The sequence below is a fragment of the Podarcis vaucheri genome, assembly GCF_965113315.1.
Source record: "Podarcis vaucheri genome assembly, chromosome: 5".
NCBI classification, from domain to species: Eukaryota; Metazoa; Chordata; class Lepidosauria; order Squamata; family Lacertidae; genus Podarcis; species Podarcis vaucheri.
In genome coordinates, this window is record NC_138763.1 from 6,174,180 (window position 1) to 6,195,271 (window position 21,092).

Genomic DNA, 21,092 nt, shown 5'->3' on the forward strand with positions numbered 1-21,092 from the left:
TATTGGCTCTTTCGCAGGGAGTGCTGGTGTTTGTTGCTTCTGATCTAACAATCTGCTGTTTCCTTGGCTGCAGTTTTCCAGAATGAGGTGCTGGGTACGCTGCAGAGGGGCGAAGAGGAAAACATCTCCTGCGACAACCTGGTTCTGGAGATCAACTCTCTCAAGTATGACAATGTCACCCAACCAAAAAAAATACATTTTGAACTTGCAGGAGGTTGTTGTTTGAGGGTGGTCTTCTCAGTTCAGAGACAAGACAATTATGCAGAGCCACAATTGCACGTGTGAGGCCCACAGTTACATGTACAAAGCTCTATTTTGTGTCAATTTGATTTTTGAACAGCAGGAGATAAAGCAGAATTCAGGTCAATTCCCTGTTCTGTTCCTCTTGCATCTCAGGCTTATTTCTAAAGCCAGTCATGGAAGTGAGCAGCAGGAGGAAGAGGATGCTCTGACCAGGCGTGTCTGTATGTTCCCTGTCTCTCCACCTCTTCCACGATAGCAGAGACATTTTGGGTGGTTGCAGTGCTAAACCTCTAAGTTAGGAAACTTCTCTAGGCCTGGTTTTGGTGCTCCATATGTTGTTGGACTCTCTTTCCGGTCATCCCTGACCATTGACCACGCTGCCTTGGGCTAGTTTCCCTGCTCTAGGTTTGTCTGCTACAGGATCCTTTCCCACTCTGTAACCTTACGCCCACGGAGGATAAGGCTATGCTCTGCCTCCACGGTCAGAGGCAGGATGCCTTTCAGCACCAACTGCTGGGAACTGCAGGAAGGATGCAGAGATGGATGCTGGAGCAGGTGGATCATTGACCTGGTCCAGGCTCCTCTAACATCGATGCTCAAGAGCTGCCCAATGTTTGAGAACCACTGAAGCAAAGAATCTGACACATCTTCATGTTCTCCTCTGGGGTCTTCTGTGAGCAAGCACATGGGCTCTACTTCTGAGCTGCAGGGCCCAACTCCCAGATGCCTCTGCGATAGCTCAGTGGGTAGAGCAAGAGACTTTTAATCTTAGGGTCATGGGTTCAAGCCCCACAATAGGTTAAAGATTATTTCATTGCAGGGGTTGGACTGGATTCTATGATTATTAACACTTGTAGTGTGAGTTACAGTATGAGTTTCTTTACTGCTAATAGTAGGCGTAGTAGTAGTAATAAATCAACTGAGAACATAATCTGTAAACTTCTTGTCAAATTGGCATGTTACTTTTCTCAGCATGCTATTTATATAAGATTATTTTTGTGGCAGTAAAGTTCTGGTCGTAGGCTTTGCTGGCACTCTTAAATTTTTAGGGCTGGGTCTGGACACTGGGGACTGTGGCTGAGCATGCAGTAGTACAGAGCAGATCAAGATTGTTAAAAACAAAGTAGTGAATAGAATGTTTTTTTCAAATGACAGCTATGTTAACACAGAATCTTAATATAAGCATGATAGCCGTAAAGTGAATCTCTAAACTAGATAAGTGCCTCTACCAAAGATAAGTGAGTTATGGGAGAAGTGCTGATAGTCTGCCTACCAAACACGAGGCATTTCATTTTCTTCTGATGAAAGTAAGTTGTTCAAGTCTCTCCAGTAGCTCTTTGACCTTGCTTCCACCCTCCAGTCATGGGAATTTCATTTTTGCCTGCTAATTTGTTTTTGTGAGGGGAAGGCAGGGATAGGCAAAGGCAGAAAGGAGCAGCCCTGAGAAGAGGGGAGGAGAAGAAAATACAAATTTTTCCAGTGTGCAGCTTTAACTTCAAAAACTACCATGAGTGCTGGTTGTAAGAAAAAGCCTATATGGCAACATTTCAAAGATGTTATCTTTGTAAGTAAAAAAAAGGAATCATGTAAAATATGCAGAGGTGCCAGGTCTGGTTGGAATGAAAAAGTGTAAACAAACAAAGAACAAAAAAACCACCCTACTTAGTTGTAAATGAAAACCACATGGTCAGACTTCTGCCATTGTTTAAAAAATGTCTGACAAAGGATCACAGCAGGAAACTCTTTCAAATTACTTCATTTATTTTGGATATTCTTCCTTACTCATTTGAGCCAACCCACCGTGCAATTCTACACTAGCAATTATAGAGTGTTGTTGAAAGCATTGTGCATTTTCTTTAAGCTGTGCATGTTGATAGTGGGTAGCAGATCAGATAGGGGAGATTGATGAGTTCCCCATCCATGTCCCATAATACCTTGCTATCTCTCTCTTCCCCATTCAGATATGCCTATAATATTGGCCTGAAAGAGGTGATGGAGGTGCTCAGTAAAGTGGTTCTGGAGTTCCCACTGCAGCAGCTAAATGCGGAAAAGGACCCTCAACATTACTGCATGCTGGTAGTCCCTGTGAGTTTCCCTGCTCTCTCACTGGATGCAGTGTCTGTCTCTACTTCTTCAGGAACTCCCCTCTGTTTGGAGAAAGGGCAGTATTTGCTGTTCCAGAGACACAGGTCTCTCCAATGCCTCCGATGAGATACTGCTAGATGCTCCCTGGGCCATTGTTTCCTGTGTTGGATTTTGTGAACTGTAAAAGCATTATCTACAGAGAAAGTGCTCGCTGTGTTTGCAATTTCCTGCTCATCTGTGGTCTGGAAAGCTTATTACCTATCTTTTATTTCTTTTCTTTTCTTTTTAAAAAAGTACTTCTTATGCACCCTTCACCAAAAGGGCAGCATACGAAAGTGTAAATAGGATCAATTCACACAGCATATATTAAAAGCCAACAAAGCAAGCATAAGAAAACCCAAGAAGTCAAAATCCCTAACGTAGCTGCATCTTTTTGTTCTTGCTTCCCCCTCCCCTTTCCTCTGTCATGGTGCCGCTGCCTCTTAAATGCTTTAATAGTTTTCTTTCGTAACTCCTCTTTCCTGCAAGTATAAAATAGTAAGAAGCTGTTAACAGGCTCTGGCCGAAGTGCTATACTTAGTGGGGCTGTCTTGCTGCTTCCAGAGTGCTAATTAAATGGTGCAGGAGAGGATTGGCCAGGAATGCAAAGGGCTTCCTGTCTTTCATCCTTTCTCCTGTTCCTGGCAGTCTGTGCTGATAATCCTTGCAGTGCCCTGACTTGTCTCGGGCGAGCGCAAACGGAGCTTCAGGAAGGCTTCTTAAGCGAGGGGTGCATTCGACAACTAGCCTCCCCCAGAGGATACATGGGGGGCTCCACTGGAGCCCAACTTAATTGCTCCTTTCTTCCACTCCTTCTGTTGTGTCACAGGAAACTGCCTGGTGCACTCTTGCTCAGAATTGTCTACACCAGAAGTGGGAGACCTTTTAAAAAGAGGATTGGACAAATTCATGGAGGAGGGGGCTTTCGGTGGCTACTAGCCGTAATGGCTGCGCTCTGCCTCCACATTTTTGAAAGCAGCAATGCTGCTGAGTACCAGTTGCTGGAAACCACAGGAGGGGAGAGGGCTGCTGTTCTCACATCCTGCTCACGGGTTTCCCACAGACATCTGGTTGGCCTGTGTGTGTGAAAACAGGGTGCTGGAGTAGATGGGCCATTGGCCTGATCCACCAAGGCCACCTGTCATGGAAGTTTTAGCTGAGATTCCTGCATTGCAGGGGGTTGGACTAGATGACCCCTGGGGTCCCTTCCAACTCTACAATTCTATGGTTCCGTGTTCTTAGTGGGCTTGTTTGTTTGTTTTTCATCCTGAGGGCCATATTGCTCATGGTCAACCTTCCTGGGGCCACCTGCACGTTGCAGGTAGGGCAATGGATGTGGCTCTTTGTGTAGTGGGCTATAGGTCATCCATGCAAAAATCGGTGTTTTCTATAGAGGCATCTCTCTCCATCCAGGCATTAACACAACTGAAGGGCATATTGCAGCCAGGCAAAAGAACTGGAAGAGTTCTTTTGATTGGAATCCCTTCTCCATTCTCCCCCACCCCGTGTTGATTTCTCTAAACCAGGCACCTCTACCCTTTCCAGACCCAGAACCCACTTTTAATGCAACAGGGACTCATTTCTTAACCTTTCACCATATGTTTGCATGGTGGCAGTGCTCCTGTTGAGAGTCGCCTTGGATCAGGTCACAGCCCACCAGGTGAAGACCAGTGTTCTAGGCTGATACATTGCTTTGGGTTGGAATCTTGTCCCTTCCATTGAAGGCTCTCCTCTCCTCCTGCACCACCCTCCCTTTTCTCCAGTCCTCTGGAGCTAATCTGGGGAAGGTGGGTGGGTGGCTGCAAGAGGGAGGGGAAACTGGGCAGAAACTACCTTCTTCCCTGTCCCACGGACAGAAGCCTCTGCTGGATTAGAGAGCCTTCCGTCAGCAGACAGACCAGTGCTTTTCATAATGAATATTGCAGGGTTTTTTTCCTTTCAGCTAAATGTTTTCCATATTTAACTGGTTTTGTTTTACTCCTTGTGTGTTGCCTTGGGTGTTTACAAAAGGTGAAACTTGAGTAAATAAATTTTATTTTTTATTTTAATGCCTTTTTCATGGTACATGCAAAACTTGCCGTTCATTCCTGTTATGCGGAGGGCTCTGCCAGGATGTCACTCACGTCCTCTTGACTGTAAACAAAGCTTGCAAATTAATTCTGAGTTTCCATGCCATGCAAGCTGCCCGCAAAATTAACTCCACACACACACACACACACACACAGTATATACAGCCCCTGCCCCTTGCATCTTTATTTTAATTTATGGAATAAATAATAATCCGCTACATTATCAAGATACTTTAAAAAAAATCAACCTAATTTTCAGAACAAATGGAAATTTCCTGTTTTTTTACAAGCTCTCTGTTAATAAGCAAGCAGCTCTGGTCCTTGTGAGAATGTGAGCTACAGTGGTATCAGTTACAGACGCTTCAGGTTATAGACGCTTTAGGTTACAGACTCTGCTAACCCAGAAATAGTACCTCGGGTTAAGAAATTTGCATCAGGATGAGAACAGAAATCGCACGGTGGCAGTACGGCAGCAGTGGGAGGCCCCATTAGCTAAAGTGGTACCTCAGATTAAGAACAGTTTCAGGTTAAGAGCGGACCTCCAGAACGAATTAAGTTCTTAACCTGAGGTACCACTGTATTAGTGGGAATGCTGACTGCATTTAGAGCAAGTTTTTGGCTCCCCAGCTCCCATATTCTTTGACCATTGGCCATTCTGGCTGGGGCTGATGGGAGTTGTAGTCCAAAAACTTCTGGGTGGCCTTTGATGGTGCACAGACGATGCACATAGTTATAATGGATAATGTGAAAGGAGTTTAATTTATTTCGGCTTCGCCCAAATCTGCAACCTGTAACCGGTTGTTGTGGAGCAAAATCAACAGAAGGGCTAAGCCTCAAGTACAAGCGATTCTTGTTTATTTGTAAGCTGTAATAAATTCCCACCATGCTGCAGTGTATGTGATGGAGCTGCGTTGTAAGGCACTCATCCATCCTGAACTGCCAAGCAGGGACAATGCACCATCTCCAATTACACAAGTTTTAATTAGTATCACATGCAGCTGTTGCTACAGGTGCTAATAAAGCATCCTGTCGTTATGCTGCCAACTCTTTCTGTTGCCTATATTTGTATAACGTACTGCAGTGTTTCTCAAAACTTGTCTTGCTAGCTAGGGATGATGGGAATTGTAGTAAAAAACACCTCTTTGTCTTTCTTCTGCCCACTTTACCCCTCTAACAGTTGCTGAAGAACTGGGCTCCAGTCTTCAAGAACTACATAAAGCGGGCGTCAGATCACTTGGATGCCTTGCACGCCATCGAGGAGTTCTTCCTGGAGCACGAAAACCTATGCATGTCCATGGCCAAAGTGAGTTTTTATGCGAATGGGAAGGGTGTGTGTGAGAGAGAGGGAGAAAGAGCTTGTTATTTCCGTGTCTGCTTGAATTATGCCTTGTTTTCTGCACCAGCACTTAGAGTTGTCCCTTATCAGGAAGGGAAGGGTTCATGTGCCTGTCAGCAGGAGTTGATTAAGAAGCTGCTTTCCGATCGTTGAAAGGGACTTGTTTGTGCAGCCAACACAGTTGGCGCAGAACACACTGCTGTGTGCCCCTTGTTAAAGGCAAATGTTCAAGACGCACAAACTCCCAAAAGCCTGCTATGTAGCGAGAAGACGCTAACCCTCGGATCAGATCCCAGTTTAGAAAGCAAGTTTTGCAAAGGCTCAGAAGCCTAAGCTACTCAAACCACAGGGGTCCACACAAAGTCTTCTGTTTTTGGTTAAGATGCCACCTTTTCAGACTTTTCCTCTGTAGCAATGTTGAGTTTGAAGGAGGGGTGTTAAGTGAAAAAGGAGACCTTTGAGATTTTGCTCCGGCTCCTGAATTGCAGAAGTCTTTCTTCTCCCCTGAGCTGGTGGAGGCATACAATTCTCTTGCATCACCTGCACTGCTGAGACTGCCAGGGACCTTGGAGGGCGCGTGTGCCTCTTTGCCAAACGTTCCTCTTCAACCAGGCCTACAGCTGATTAATATTCCACAGCGTTTTAAATGTGTTTTTGGGAAGGCAGTGGGGGGCGGGTGTTAATAGGTTTTTTTTAAATGATATTTATTAGAAGTTTAAAAATTACAGAAAAAAGGGGGGGAGAAAACAACAACAAAAATTTAACAGGACATACATTACAATACACAGAGAAAAGAAAACATAAAAAACAATACAACAATACAGCAAAAAAGAACAATAACATTAAAACACACATCCATATTCCATATCTTTATCTTTCATTTACTTGTTTCATCGACCTCACACCTCCCTTTTTGTATTCTAATTCAATTAATTGTTTCAGCAAATTCTTTCCATCTTTCTCAATTTTTATTCTATAATTTATCTTAACGATCTAACCTATTAATTAACTCAGCAAATCCTTTCCATCTTTCACTGTATTCTGTCAATAAATTACCTTAATTTATTTTAACCTTATCTTACCATAAAAAGCCTTAAAACTTAAACTTAAAACTTAATACTTATTTATACATAACTCCATATCGTTTCTACTAAAGCCAAATAGTTTCATTCCAACATTTTTCCTAACACTCATTAATTTTACACTATTTCTCAAAATAATTTTTTAAAAACTTTCTTCCAGTCTTCATCCATCGTCTCTTCTTCCTGGTCTCGGGTTATGTCAGTCCTTTCTATCCATTCCATCTAGTCCATCAACCTGGTGATCTTCTGTCTGAGGCTCTTAAGTCTTTTCCATGTCCCTTCTGCAGATCTTCTTCTTGTTTATACCTGCACTTTACTTTGTCTTTTGTTGATCTTTTTCTTAATTTCTTTCCTTTCTCATTGAGGAGTAGGTCTCGGGGAGACTCCAACCCAACAATATCTCCATCCCCCCTCGACAGGTCAGCCCACTCTCCACAGTCAGCGCTGTGATCCAAAAAGTATTTGAAGGCATGTTTCAAAGTCCCTCCAAAGTTAAGAGCCCCCACAACTCCAGACCCCCCCGGCCCAAAACCAAATCCCAAAAGCCGAAACGGCCCTGCATAGGGGGATCCATCCAACTTCCCATCTCCAAACCAACCAGTACTCCATCTCTCCAAATCTGACCCTCTCCAGGTTCAATCTTCAAAGACTGCAGCTTACGCTCCTACAGGGCCTCGGGTCTCTCCATTTGTGTTAGTTGAGGTTCAACAACAGCCTCCTCCATTAGTTTCTGCATTTGCCCTGTCAAAGCAGATTCCTGGGTTGGTTCCTGAATGGTTTCTATATGCGTATTCACTGTTTGTCCAAAATTACTGACTGCAACAGTCATCAAATCCATCTTCTCATGCAGCTGCTCCAACAAAGCGCTTGTCTTGCAAAAAGCAAGCACCAAAACTTCTTCTAGGCACATTCTTGTCCAAGGTCAAAGTCTGGTCTCACGATCCTTAATCTCCACAGCTGTGGAATTCCCCAGATCGACTCCAGCAACAGTTTAACAAGCTCCCTCTAGAGGAGACAATTTCTATTTGTATCCATCTTTTAAAAGCAGGTCCAACAAAAGAAAGTTACTTTCGTTTTTCAAATATTTTGTTTCTTTTAAATGCAAAAGGCAACATTGGAATCAATATGTTACTCTTTTTTAACTATCTGTCAAAAGACGTTTCATTCACAGTCAATGAACTTCCCCAAAACGTCTGTCTCTGACATCCCGTTCCCAGGTTTGAGACGGTGGAAATTTATCTTTCTTTACTCTCTCTCCTGCAGGCTTAAACAATCTAGAATTCCCCCTCCTCTTCTCCTGCTTTCAAGAGGGGTTTTGGTAGTTTTAACTGAAGGAAACGACTTTCCAGACTTTAGCTTGCAAAATTTTGCTTCAATCTATTTACAAAAGCGGAAGGCGGACTTCCTGTTTAGAACCTTCCCCCTTCGGTGCCAAATTAAAATATTTCGTAGTCCAATTTTCCGTTCTACTCCCGGGTTATTGTTTAGAATCCAATTGTCCACAGGAAAAAGTCAGTGCTCTCCGGCAACGGCTGTGCGGCTTCACTCCGTAAAAGTAGCGGTTGATTCAAAACACTGCGCCACTCACCCCACTTCGCTTCAGGACCCCGAAAAAGGGTTTCCCCGCGAGTAGGGGAGGCGCTCTTGGTGTCAGCCGAATCCCACATTCCCAGGCTTCCTCCGCCTGGGATTTTTGAAGGGTCTCCGCCTTCGCCGCGGCGGCAGACCCGATTTTCGCGAAGCAGGTTCCTCTCGGTCAGAGGAACTCCACCATTGCCGATGGCGCTAACCCGGAAGTACGGGTGTTAATAGTTTTGGTGTCTTTGGTGTCTTTGTTTTAACTATCTTGTATTTTGTTCTGTGAGCCACTCTGAGATCTTGTGATGAAGGAACATTTTTGCCTGGTGCCTAAAGATATATAATGAAGGTAGACATAACTTGGGTTTGGCAGTGTGGTGGGGCTGCATTGTACAGGTTTGACTTTTGTCACTAGCTGTTTTCCATGCAAGCCTCAGGAGACAAAGGTTTTTTATTTAAAAGTGCCGGCATTTCTACGAAGCCTCAGGAACTGAAAGAGAGCTGTGTGGGCCTTGCCTGCTCTGCACAGTTCCCTGTCCTCAGCCTCCTCATCTTGCATCCCAGGGCCTCTCCTACCAACCAAGCAAGCTTCTGACATTGGTTTGCTTTGCCCTTTTGGCCCCCGAGTAAGCACCTGATCCAGAATAAACTGCCCACTTCATCTTAAGTGCCCAGGGCTCTTGTTGCAGGTGTTGATGACTTTCTACCAGCTGGAAATCTTGGCAGAAGAGATGATTCTCTCCTGGTTTTCTCAACGGGACACATCGGATAAAGGCAGGCAGCTTCGTAAAAACCAGCGGGTGAGTCTCCAGGGTGAGAGGAAGCCTTTATTGGCAGTTGTGTTGACTCTTTTTGTTGAGACCAGCAAGTGCACACGTGGCACCTTTTGGCAGTCTCTCTCCAGGGTTTCAGGCAGAGGGAACTGCCAACCCTACCTGGGGATGGGGGAATGAGCCAAGGACATTCTGCGTACATTACAGGTGCTCTGCTGCTGAGCTCCAGCCTAATTAAGCGGGGTAACATTCAATAATGTGCCAACACACCCCTGCTGGAGCCTGAAATAGTACAGGCCATTCTGCCACCTCATTCTGTACCTGTAAGCCCCATGCAGTGTGTGGTAAACCAAGAATGAAGCGAGCAAACTTCTGTGTACGTGTGGATCAGCCTATACAAGTGAGTTCAGTTGTTGGTCATGAAAATGTCTGAAGCTGTTGGTGTTCCACTGGGGAGTTGCCTTTGCCGATTTCGTCACGTCCTGTTACAGCTTCTTCTTTGCTTCCTCAGCTTCAGAAGTTTATCCAGTGGCTAGAGGAGGCCGAAGAGGAGTCGTCCGAAGGGGAGCAGAACTGACCTGGCAGCCTCTCTCAGAAAGAGATGCCCCCTCTCCCTGCTTCCAAGAGGGAGAGGGCTGCAGTGCCAGACTTTGCCTGGCGGAGCGAGCAAGAGCGAGACCCGGTGCATGGCGTGTACGTGGGGGACCTGAAAATCAAAGCTGACTGACAATCCCATTGCTGTTTATGTACTTAGCATCTTCCCCTGAAAAGGCACCGCACGCAGGACAGTGAGAGAGCAGTCAGAAGGAAAAGCCAGAGACGTGTGTAATGTTAAAAGATTTTTCTGAGACATGTATGTGTGAGGGTGCGTGTTTGTATGTGTGCATACAAACACACAAACATGTATGTGTATGCACACAAACATCTATGGTGCTGTATAAGGAAGCTGTCCACTGGGACGGGGGCTTTGCTGCTGCTGGAGGTGGTGACAGAGGCAGATCCAGACCGATTTCCATGTCAACCTTAACCCTTGGGGGCTTTGAGCCACTTCAGATTTGCATAGAAGACAGTCCCGTAAGACCAGATGCCCCAGGAGCCCCTGACTTTCCTGTAGTGCTGCACGTGCAGTGGGTGTCCCCCCAGTTTCATTGAAGGGAACAGCTGGTAAAGCAACGTGAGGCAGGAAGAGAGTTCAGCAGCCCAAAGTCAGGGCCGATACCCGAAGCCTCAGCTGCAGATGGAGGTGGAGCTGTTCCTGAATCCGGAGAGATTCAGAAGAGAGGTGGCTTAGCTTCCATTTTAGCTTGGAGGTCCACTTGGCAATGCAGCCTTTGCCAGAATCACAGAGCCTTTTCTGTTTCAACTTTTGTTCATACAAAACGGGGAAATCTTCACCTACCTCACCAGGAGTTCATTCATAAATGAAAAATCTGTAGCAAGCAAATGTTGTTTTTACGCCCCTGATGGTGGGAGCCCTTTGTCTGCGTCAAGCCTGCTTACTGACCAATCTTAACCCTTTGGATCTGGAACAACAGATCCACACCCAGCTGCAGCAGAACAGATGTTCTTGGTATCTTACCAAGACGCTGCTGGAGTCTGTCCTCTGCAGCATTTGACAGGTTGCTTCAGAACCCTTTGGGAGTTCTGTTTTGGCCCTTGGGGACACTCACACGGCATAGATGCAAGTTAGGTCAATCACACATGCTCCACATAATTCTAGAGATTTTCCAGCCATGCTTTATATAGGGCATAACCAAGATGGTTCCTTCTAGATGTTGTGGGACTAGAACTCCCATCAGCCCCAGCCACCGTGACCAGTGATCAAGGATGATGGGAGTTGTAGTCAAAGCAGCATCTGGAGAGAACTGCATTGGCTAGCCCTGTTTTATATAAGAAACACGTTTCCTCTTAAATGCTGACATCAGAAGGCCTGTGGTTCTGGGTTTGGCCTAGGAGTGTGTGGTAGCACGTTCTCCCTGCCCTGGCACCATTCTCATAATTCACAGAGTCCTCAAGCAGCCGCCTTCTCTTGAGTTGCAGGTCAGCATCCATCCTTCTGCTAAAAGGGAACATGAGGCACAGCAGGCAGTTGCCTGCGTCTATCAGTCAGTCTGACTTGTTGATCTTGTTCCTTCCGGGAAAGGGCTGCAGTCTATCTAGAGGAAGGGAACCCGAGCTTTGCCAGTCTGGAGGTGGCTGTAACCATTGGTGCTGCTGTGCCATGCTGGCACATGTGGACTGCCAGAAGCCTCTGGGGGAGCATTGCCTGCTGGGATGGAAGCTCTTGAACATTGGCGGTGGTGTTGGGGTCTTCTTGTCGCCACATCCTCTTGTAAATGTCGGGAAAGAAGATGTGCTTTTTCTGTGTCTGCCAATATTTAATTTGGGGAGTAATTAAACATCCCTTCCGCAAAGAATGGGCTTTCTGTTCTGTAATATGTTGGTATTCGAGCAAAAGTCTTGGGTAGGCCTCATTGGCCCAAGGCTCTTAAATCCCATTTACATGTTGCTCAATTGGTGTGGTTGCCATAGCTCCTGCAGCAATCTGTGTACCTGGAATGAGTTCTGCCCGTGTGGTTCATTGTCTTGTTATGTTTACAAACCGCACAAACGATGTCTGGATCCTTGGGAGGCCCGCCACTAATGCATGGTTTGCAAATCTGTTAGGAAGCCAGACTAGGTGAGCGGAAGCCGTTCTGCCTCTCCATACCTGCATGGAGGGGAACGAACAACCACAGAGGTAGTGGCAAATGTAGCAATTAAAGGCATGTCGAATGGGGAGCTTAAGGTCCATTCCTTGTTTTGTGTGCTGAACAGGAGTTCCAAAATCCTTGTCGTGACTGGATTCCACTGAGTGACTTAGTAGGGATTTTAAGTGGATTAATGGGACTGGTAACCTTTTCAATTAAGAGATACATGCCATTCTGAGAAATCAGAGAAATACTAGTAGCTGTCTTATTTTGGGTAACGTGACTGATGGGGTGGCTATAACACAATCAGCAATGGAAAACGACTCTTGGGTGAGCTTCTGACCTGAACCACAGCAAGGTTGGCAGGATTGGGAAGTTGGTGATAATGTATTTACAGTAACCAGTCACACACACACACAGTTGAAAATGGGCACTCCCGCATTAGTAATCCAATTCACATGTGATTTAAAAAACACCTTTGTCCCAGTTCACAAGTGATAGGATTGCACTTCCCTGATGAACTGTAATCCAGTGATTTCACTACTTATTTCCTGAGATAGTAAATCGTAGCAGAATGTGTTTCTTTCAATCCTGGTGTCATGCGATGCACACATCTTACTTTTGCTATGGGTAAAATTTACCTCTCCTTTTTAATATTAACCTGGTCCCTTGAGAAATGGAGGGTAATGTCTGGCAATTTTGAAGTCAGGGAAGAATTTGTTGTTTTTTTAATCTCCTCTCTTGGCTCTTGGAAATGTGTCTGGTTTTATGGAGCATTAAATTGAAAAGAGTCCCTATTTGAGACTTTGTAAAATTTTTGCTCTTCCTGCAGTGATAAATTCTGTATATGAAGCCTTCCTTAACTCCCCCGCCCTGCACATTATAACTGTTTACGAATGCAGATATAACACTCCACATGCTCTAGCCTACTGTGAGCTCTCCAAGTGTTTACAAGCTGTATAAAATGCAGACATTTAAAAATCTCGCTGGATGCCTGAGGTTTTCTCTTTTAACAGTTCAAAGGTGGCTTTAAAATGGGTTTGCCTTGTAATTCCATATCTGATGGGGGTTTTTTTGACTAGAGGCAGAGAATACTTTGTGCTACGTAACAAATCTATGGTTTGCTCAAATCCTGTGCTCTGAAAGTACCAATTTTTATTGTGTGCATTGATTGCTAACATTCAGTCATACTGGAATTGAAGCATTCTCTAGATTTGTTGAACAAAAGAATCCAGCAGTGCCATCCTATGCATATTTGTTTGGAGGGGGGGGTGAAATCCTACTAGGCTCACCAGGATTTACTCCCAAAGTGTGTTTTAGGCAGCAGGCTTGAGAGTATGAAAATGAAGCTGTTACAAATGATATATCAGAAGCAACTATCTGAAAACCATTTGCACCGTCCAGACCACGGTTTTCCAAACTTGGGTCTCCAGGTGTTTTTCGACTATAATTCCCATCATCCCTAGCTAGCAGGACCAGTGGTCAGGGATGATGGGAATTGTAGTTCGAAAACAGCTGGAGGCCCAAGGTTGGGAAACACTGTTCTAGATGATGTCCAGTGATGCTACTTTTAAGAACCTTTCTTTTGAAGAGTAGCCAAGCCTGAAAACCTGATTTCAAGGTAGACTCTCAATTGTAGCTGAACAACTCTTTATATATTCCTACTTGATAAGAGGAAAAGAAACAGCTTCCCCCCAACCTAGGCCTAGCCTATATGCATGTGGTTTGTGTTGAGCAGTTACACGATTCCCTGAAATAATTATGTGCTGGGGCCTATCAAGCATTTTGCTGGTATAAAAATGAATAATGTTGGATGCGAATCACTCCGTAGAATATATCACAATCTTTAAATGTCCATCAGCATAACCCTTTATATGAAATGGAGAGGATGTGCCTGCTTCTCTGATGCTGCTCATGCAGTTGCCAAGGTACAAACAGAAAGACAGTGTTGGGCTAGTTGCTGATAAATCTCTTTGGTCAACAATGGAATTTGGACTAGGGGGTAGAATCCTGCCTGTTTGGATTGGCACGGTTCCACTTGAGAGGGTGGGAAACTAGCCTGAGTGCAGCAATGGGAATAACATACCACAGTGCAAAACACAACCACCCCTGTGCTTGAGGCTATGTGCAAACCAATTCCACACAAGTTCGGAGAAGGAATTGTGAGAGTGGCATTGGGCACTGAATTCTGCATTCCTGAAAATCTTTGCTTTAAAATAATGTTTAGCCTTCACAGGTGTGAAGATATGCTTGAAAGCTCATGCAAAGGCTGAAGAAACCTTAGCCACAGGGATTGCTAAGTAAGATTTGTTCAAGGAAGAGGTGGGGCTTAAGACTTGCATATCTTTTTGGCCCTTTCCATGACTAATAGTAGCAGAATGAATAACTCAAAAGAAATTATGCAACTGTACCTAATTTGCATAATTAAAAAGGCTCCAGAACTTGCCTTTTCTTGCTGCATCATTTTAATTTATTTTGTGTTTTTTTTATTTTAAATCTCTATAAATTCTGTATAAATAAATGCAAGACAGCTTAGAAAAAAGAAATGTCTTTAACACACATCACTTGAGAAGGGGAAATCAACAATAAAAATAAAACATTTGGGGTTTTTTATATGCTGCTTTTCCACAGTAAACCAAGCAGTACATAGTGTTGTACACTGCATCTGTTTTGCCAGGTGATCTGTTTAAACTGCCTGGTGGCAATTTGATCCATTAAAATAAATATATTAAAAAGTGAAGGTGGCAATTTGATCCATTAAAATAAAATTCCAAAATCCGTAGTTAGATGATACCTCTTACTGGGACCAACCAAAATGTCACAAACTGTTGCAAGCTTTCAAGTTATCCAGAATTCATCAGGTAAGAGGTTCTAAAAGGTAGGAACTGGAGGGAAGTGCAAAACTGTTGTAGCCATACAGTCAGCATTTAGATTGCCCCATTTTCAAAAAGAGGGTGCAGCTATTGCTTCTTTATCCTTGCTTTGTAACCTTATATGTGTAACACCTAGCACAAACTTATTCAGTCTGCAACTGAAGTCTAAAAACCAGCCTTATTTGCGTACCATCTTTCCTGATTAAGTGTTCCGGGAGGCTCAAGTATTTGCATATTTTGGTTGTTCAACAATGGATTTTGGAGTTCCTGTATAGATAGAAATCAGTTCACATTAAGATCCGATCACTAGGCAATCAGCAAGCCCCTAGCTGTTGACAGGATCAGGTACAAGTGTAAGCCCTTCTGCAAACGAAAGGAGAAGCAGAAGCAGTCTGACAAGTCTTCATGTGAGAGAATTGGTCTCAGGCATTCCAGAGGGGCACCTAGGTAAGAGGCCTTTGCCACTTGAAAGGTTAAGGCGGCAACCTTGCACAACCACTAGCCTTATTGAACATTGTGCTACCTATTTCAGAATAATCACCTACCTAATAGCTGACATAAGATTTAGCTTCCCACCTCACAAAAGGAGAGGGAAAATGTTATTAGGAAGTAGCATCTGCTACAGGGCCGGCCCACCCCATCCATAAGGCAAAGTGAGGATCGCTTCAGGCGGCAGGATCCATAGGGGCAGCAGATCCTGATCTTCCTTGTTCTTGATGTAGATTTTCACTCACCCCTTCTTCTCTGGTGTGGGAGGCACCATTCTGCAGTTTGTTTCAGGTGCCAAAATGTTTTGGGCTGGCATTATTGCGTAAATATAAACAAGGTCAGGGTGAAAAATCAAATCAGGATAGTTGAAACCTACCATCTGGAAAAGAAGTGGCAAAGACTCAACAGTGTGCATGGACACCTAAGAGAGAAGCGACCACTGGCGTCCGTTCAGAACTAACTACTCCCAGTCTCTATTCAGCCCAACTCCAATAGGACCAAATCTCCATATAAATTCTGACCCAGCAGCTTGACACGTCATGGTCTGCCTCCGCACGAGAGCTATCTCCACAATAAATGGCTAGTTTCTAAGGTGCCTTAGGATTCCTTGTAGCTTCTGCCACAGCAGAATAATGACTGGAATGTGGTTGCTTTAAAACTGCCTTTTTATCTGTTCTCAGACTGTATTTAAGCTCTAGAACCAACATGGCTATAACAGAAAAACATTAAGCACCCTTCATTCACTGCATCACCAATTAATTTAAAGCTTATCAGTGATCTAATGCTTACTTAAAGTAGCAGCAGCTTTATGGTCTGTAGCGACTTGAGCAACCACAATTTATTTTAAAGTCAACAGACGCTCTGCCTCCACTCATGTGCATATGGTACCTGCAAGAGAGATGGGAAACCACTAGCTCCAAAGAAGCAGGGCCTGCTGGCTAGTCCCAACAATGCATACTGAGCACCAGTCTTTGAAAACAACAAAACAAGCCTAAGTGAACATTTTTGCTTCTGAGCCAAAGAGAGATAGTAATACGTTTGTGCATATGTGCTTGTTTTTGTTTTAACGGGGCTTGGCCTGGGCTTCCTATGGAATGTTTTCTGGTGCTGTATACTTCCCCTCACGCTGCAAGTTTAGCCCTGAAACATCTTACGAACAAAAAGAGATCAGGCCATGGCCCATTTAGTCCAGCATCCTGTTCTTACAGTGGCCGACCAGAAGCCTATGGGAAACCCTTCAGCAACACGTGAGCACAAGGCCCTTCTCTCTTACTGTAGTTTCCAGCAAGAAGAATTGCTGCCTCCATCCGCGGAAGTACAGAATCAGAGAGTTGGAAGGGACCCCAAGGGTCATCTGTTCCAACCCCCTGCAATGCAGGAATATGCAGCTGTCCCGTACGGGGATTGAACCTGCAACCTTGGCGTTATCAGCACCACACTCTAGAACCAACTGAGCAGGATAGCCCTCTCCTCCATGAACTGTGATATTTTGTTTCTGTCCTTAACCCATATACACTTTGCACATACCAGAGGAATGAATGATCAGTTTATTACACAAAACTGAATTTATATCTTCCCTTTTCCTGCTAGGAGATCAAAAGAATACTGTGCGGGGCGGACTTGTTTCCATTTGTTATTATGGCATGTATTTTTGTATTCCAAACCGCCCCGTGATCTTCGGATGAAAGGTGGGGCAGAAGTTCAATAAAAGAGGAACAGCTGCTCTCTTAAAGCCATCCAAGCTGGTGGCCATCCCTGTCTCCTGTGGGAGGGAGTTCCATAGTTTAACTCTGCTTATCTGTCCTGAATCTTCCAATATTCAGCCTCGCTGGATGTCCATGACTCCCAGTTTTATGGAAGAGAAGCTTCTGTCTTTCAACTTCTCCGCAAGCTGTGCATAATGCCATGCGCATAAAGAAATACTAAAAAGCATTGGAAGTACTCAACTGAGGTTCTGTTCCCCGCCCCCCAAAATGACCTGCTTTTTGGTGGTGTGTGTGTGTACATACACATATATACACCCAATATTTCCCCCAAAAAGCTCAACATCTTTGGCTGCCCCCCCCCAAATGATGTCATGAATTTCTATCATGGCAATATTTTAGTACCTGTTTTCTACTTCCATGTGGCGCGCTTAGGAGTCCTTCAAGCGGTCTGGGTACCACCTCCCTCGGGGCAAAATAAATAAATGAAGACACCCCCCCCCCACCAATAAGCGGCCTTCCCCTTGGCGACCCTCCCCCTGAGGCGCGGCTGCCCCGGCCACGGAGGCTCCATTCTGCTGATATTCCCTGAAGGGCAGCCCCGAGGACGAGGCGAGCGGCGCTGGCTGCAGTGGCGGGGACGGGGCCGGGGCCGAGGCCGGCGTCCGCGTGAGGCGGGGCTGGAGAGGCGGCGCTGGCGAGGCCCGGCGGCCGCGGAGGGGAGGAGCCGCCGCCGCCGCCGCCCCAGGAGGCGCTGAGGCGGAGGCGGGAGTTTGCGCGGTGAGGCGGAGGCCGAGGGGACCCGGCCCGGAGAGCGCGAGGCCTGCGTGGCCCGCCCAAGCCGCCCCCCCCTCCGGCTTCTGGAGAGGCCGCCGCGGCCGGCGGGACGCTCGGCTTGGGCTACTACTAGGCCGCGCCTGGCTTTGCTCCAGAGGTCCCGGCGAGGAGGAGCGGCGGCGGCGGCCATGGCGGCGGCGGAGACCAAGATCATCTACCACCTGGACGACCAGGAGACGCCGTACCTGGTGAAGCTGCCCATCCCGGCCGAGCGGGTGACGCTGGGCGACTTCAAGGCGCTGCTCAACCGGCCCAACTACAAGTTCTACTTCAAGTCTATGGACGATGATTTCGGGTGAGACGGAGGCCCCGCTCTCCTCCTCTCTCTCCCTCCCTCCCTCCCTCCCTCCTTCCTTCCTTCCTTCCTTCCTTCCTTCCTTTATCTTCTCCCCCCCTTTCAAAATCAACGCCTCGCCACGGACACGTCTGCAGCAGCAGCAGCGGCAGCGGCGGCGGCGGCGGCCGAAGCCCTCGGGATTCTGCCGCAATGAATGGCCCCCTTGGCCCGTCCTGTGTTGCTGACCTCCTTTCCCTCTCTTCCTCGCGAGTAGTGCGGGGCGAGCACAGCCCCCTGCCCTGGCTCATCTCTAGTGGGACCCCCAACAGGCAGGCAAGAGCTTCTCCTTTCATAGGAGGGGACCCCATCCCCCCAGGGTTCCCCCCCCCCCAATGCAGGGATCTCAACACAAGCATCCATGGCAGATGGCCACCCGTGTTTTGCTTGAAAACCTCCAAAGAAGCGGGAGCCCACCACCTCCCGAGGTTGTCCCATTTCCTTCTCAAGCCTTTGCAGAAGAGCTGAGGGAAGGGGAAAGAAGGGGCTTGGGAGACATAAACCCACCTGAGCAAAGCCCCGTTCACCCCAAAGAGGTTAAATGGGAGTGAACCTTAAATGCTCTTCTCTGCTAGGAAGATCTTCCAGTTGCCAACCAGTGCCAGAATCGAGGTCTGTGTCTTTTTCTGGCTGCCTCTCACACACAATTCTCCCCCTGTCATGTTGGTGGTTCTTTGCATTGGGGATGGAGGACTTGTGGCCCTCCAGATGTTGTTGGAACCCCCCCCCCATATCACACCCAGCTAACATAGCCAGGGAGGCTGGGAGCTGGGTTCCAGCATTGCCTGATTCCCCAGACCTCCCTTGCAGGCTCTCTTCCCTCCAATGCATTAGAGCAAGGCGCACTTCATAAGTTCCCACTCCTGATAAATTTCATTCTTCCTTGAGGAAGGAGATCAGGAGTCTTCCAGCACCAGCCTTACTGCCGGCATGCAGCCCAAGCGAGGAGAGAATAGGGCCGCTGGTGACTTAAGTGCGGTTGTAAGAGATGTGCCCCAAGAATCCCTTGCCGGGTCAAGAAGATGGGTTCAATAGTTACCCTTTCTTTCCCCAGCATCCTCTGCAGTGCACTTCTTAGCTTGTGCGGTGCAGACCCCTGAAAGGCCTTTTGTATGCAGTTAATATCTAAAACTGTCCAGAAGAAGCAGCTACTGTAGAGTCCTGCTCTTTCACCCTGCAGCGCTCCCCAACACCCAAATCTTTGGTGTGTTGGGGACACTGACATCCCAAGGGAAATTAACCATGGTCTCCTGTCACTGTGCCCCCTCCCTGTTTTGATGCTTCCTTTTGCAGGACAAGGTGGTGTCTCTGAGTAAAATGCAGGAGAGGCTGTTTTCTTTTGGGCTGGCTTAGCTTCCCAAAACCTATTCCTTGTAAAACCCTGCCCTCTGCTCGGATTGTGTTCTGTTCTGGTTTGTGAGCCTCTCCCACAATCCTCTGAAGGCCGTGTAATTTTCCAGACTCTGATTGTATGTCCTAAGACACAAAGAAATTCCTCTTTAAGGAATTGGCTATGTACGGCTGCTGCTCCTTTCCCCCTCCTTATATTTCTGTGACACTCTCTTTCCTTCTTCTTAGGATCTTTCTGTCTCTTGCAAATACATACACACACACTTCACACCTTGCTGTCTTTAACATCCTATCTCTGTGAATCTTTCCTGGTTTCCTGCTGCTCCTAGGGTTCCAGTAGCATTCACAAGATTGAAGTGCTCCTTTGGTGTTTGCTTGTGAGAACTGGACAGCAAGTTTTGTTAGAGCTTTGTAGTCCTACAAAGACATTCTGCTTGTGGCCACCTACCCTGGGGTTGTATCCTGCTCAGAGCTCTTGTTATAAAAGCTGATCTACAAGTGTAGCGCAAGTACATGGACCAGCCTTTTTGGTACTGTAGCAGTTCACAGTAGAAATCGGTATTTGTGTGCATGCTCCCCCATACACAAAACATTTAAGCAAGAAAGCTAAGGTAGAATCTCTCTTTCCATGTGTAGGAAGCATTTAATGTGTGGCACATTTGATTCTGTGACTTTCCCCAACTGCATTCTGATATATACAGTCCCATAGCTCTCCCCACCCCCATCCTCCTGAATTTGCAGATGACTGCAAAGGCTGGTTTTGACCTAACAATGCATGTTTGGCTCAGAAGTCTGCACAAAGCTTGTGGAAAATGTAGGGAGTAAATCAATAGGAGGCATTTCCCCCATATAAAGCACAGGTCATGATTTGCTGGTTTTCCTGGCATATGAAAAGTTCCAGGGATGTTGAGTTTTTTTGGCTCACATATTTGCTGGCTCTGTGTTTGTCATTCTTGATTTCAGTATATTGTATCTTGGTCCCTAAGTCCTAATATTTTAGCTGAGTCTGCTGTGTGTTGCTAAACAGCTGTTGCCTCCCAGGCAGAGAGGGCCTGCCCTTTCCTTGGTGGAGGAAGTGCTGTGGATATAATGTTTATAAACCAGCACATTAGGATCTTTGAAATCTTACACTGGAAAATAATTGGCGCAGGTCTGTTGCAATCTTGCCATATGGGCTGAAATTGTATAGTGGTAAATGAAACATATGGGAAAAGTCAGGCTATTCATATCCAGCAATATGGTAGGATAGTGACTAGTGGATCAGAACGTGACCATGGAGACTTGCGTATGAAGCTTTGCTTGGCCAGTATCAATAGCTCAGTTTAAGCTGCTTTATAGGGTTTTTGTGAGGATAAAATAAGAATACTGCGCGCACCCCCCCCTAAGTTCTCAGAGGATTGGTGGGATAAAAAATGTGACACAATGATAAAATACTTTATTTGGTGACAAAGATTCAAATTATTTATGCAGAAGAAACTCTTTAAATAAATAGGGTGAACACCACAGTGCCTGTCCACCAGTCAAATGGACATCACTGGCGAAATAGATTCTGCCTGCAACCCCACTTGACTTTCCCCCCAGAGGGTTGAAGGTGGTAGGGAGGAGACATTG

The 21,092-nt window shown here is 46.0% G+C and overlaps 2 protein-coding genes across 4 annotated transcripts in view; both read left to right on the forward strand.

The window, feature by feature from the left end:
* EIF2B5 (eukaryotic translation initiation factor 2B subunit epsilon) overlaps positions 1 to 12,880 on the forward strand; it is a 29,582-nt gene extending 16,702 nt beyond the window's left edge. The window contains exons 12-16 of the mRNA XM_082224155.1: positions 74 to 164; positions 2,205 to 2,328; positions 5,614 to 5,739; positions 9,122 to 9,232; positions 9,717 to 12,880. Coding sequence (XP_082080281.1) covers positions 74 to 164; positions 2,205 to 2,328; positions 5,614 to 5,739; positions 9,122 to 9,232; positions 9,717 to 9,782 — 518 coding nt within the window. The 3' untranslated portion in view covers positions 9,783 to 12,880. The remainder of the gene's footprint in view (positions 1 to 73; positions 165 to 2,204; positions 2,329 to 5,613; positions 5,740 to 9,121; positions 9,233 to 9,716) is intronic.
* Positions 12,881 to 17,755: 4,875 nt separating this feature from the next.
* Positions 17,756 to 21,092, forward strand: part of DVL3 (dishevelled segment polarity protein 3) — a 55,794-nt gene continuing 52,457 nt past the window's right edge. For 2 of the 3 annotated variants that reach the window (XM_082224157.1, XM_082224156.1), the window contains exon 1: positions 17,805 to 18,092. In XM_082224157.1, the coding sequence (XP_082080283.1) occupies positions 17,926 to 18,092 (167 nt within the window). In that variant the 5' untranslated portion in view covers positions 17,805 to 17,925. Of the gene's footprint in view, positions 18,093 to 21,092 lie in introns of all 3 variants that reach the window. The other variant, XM_082224158.1, reaches the window with a different exon arrangement.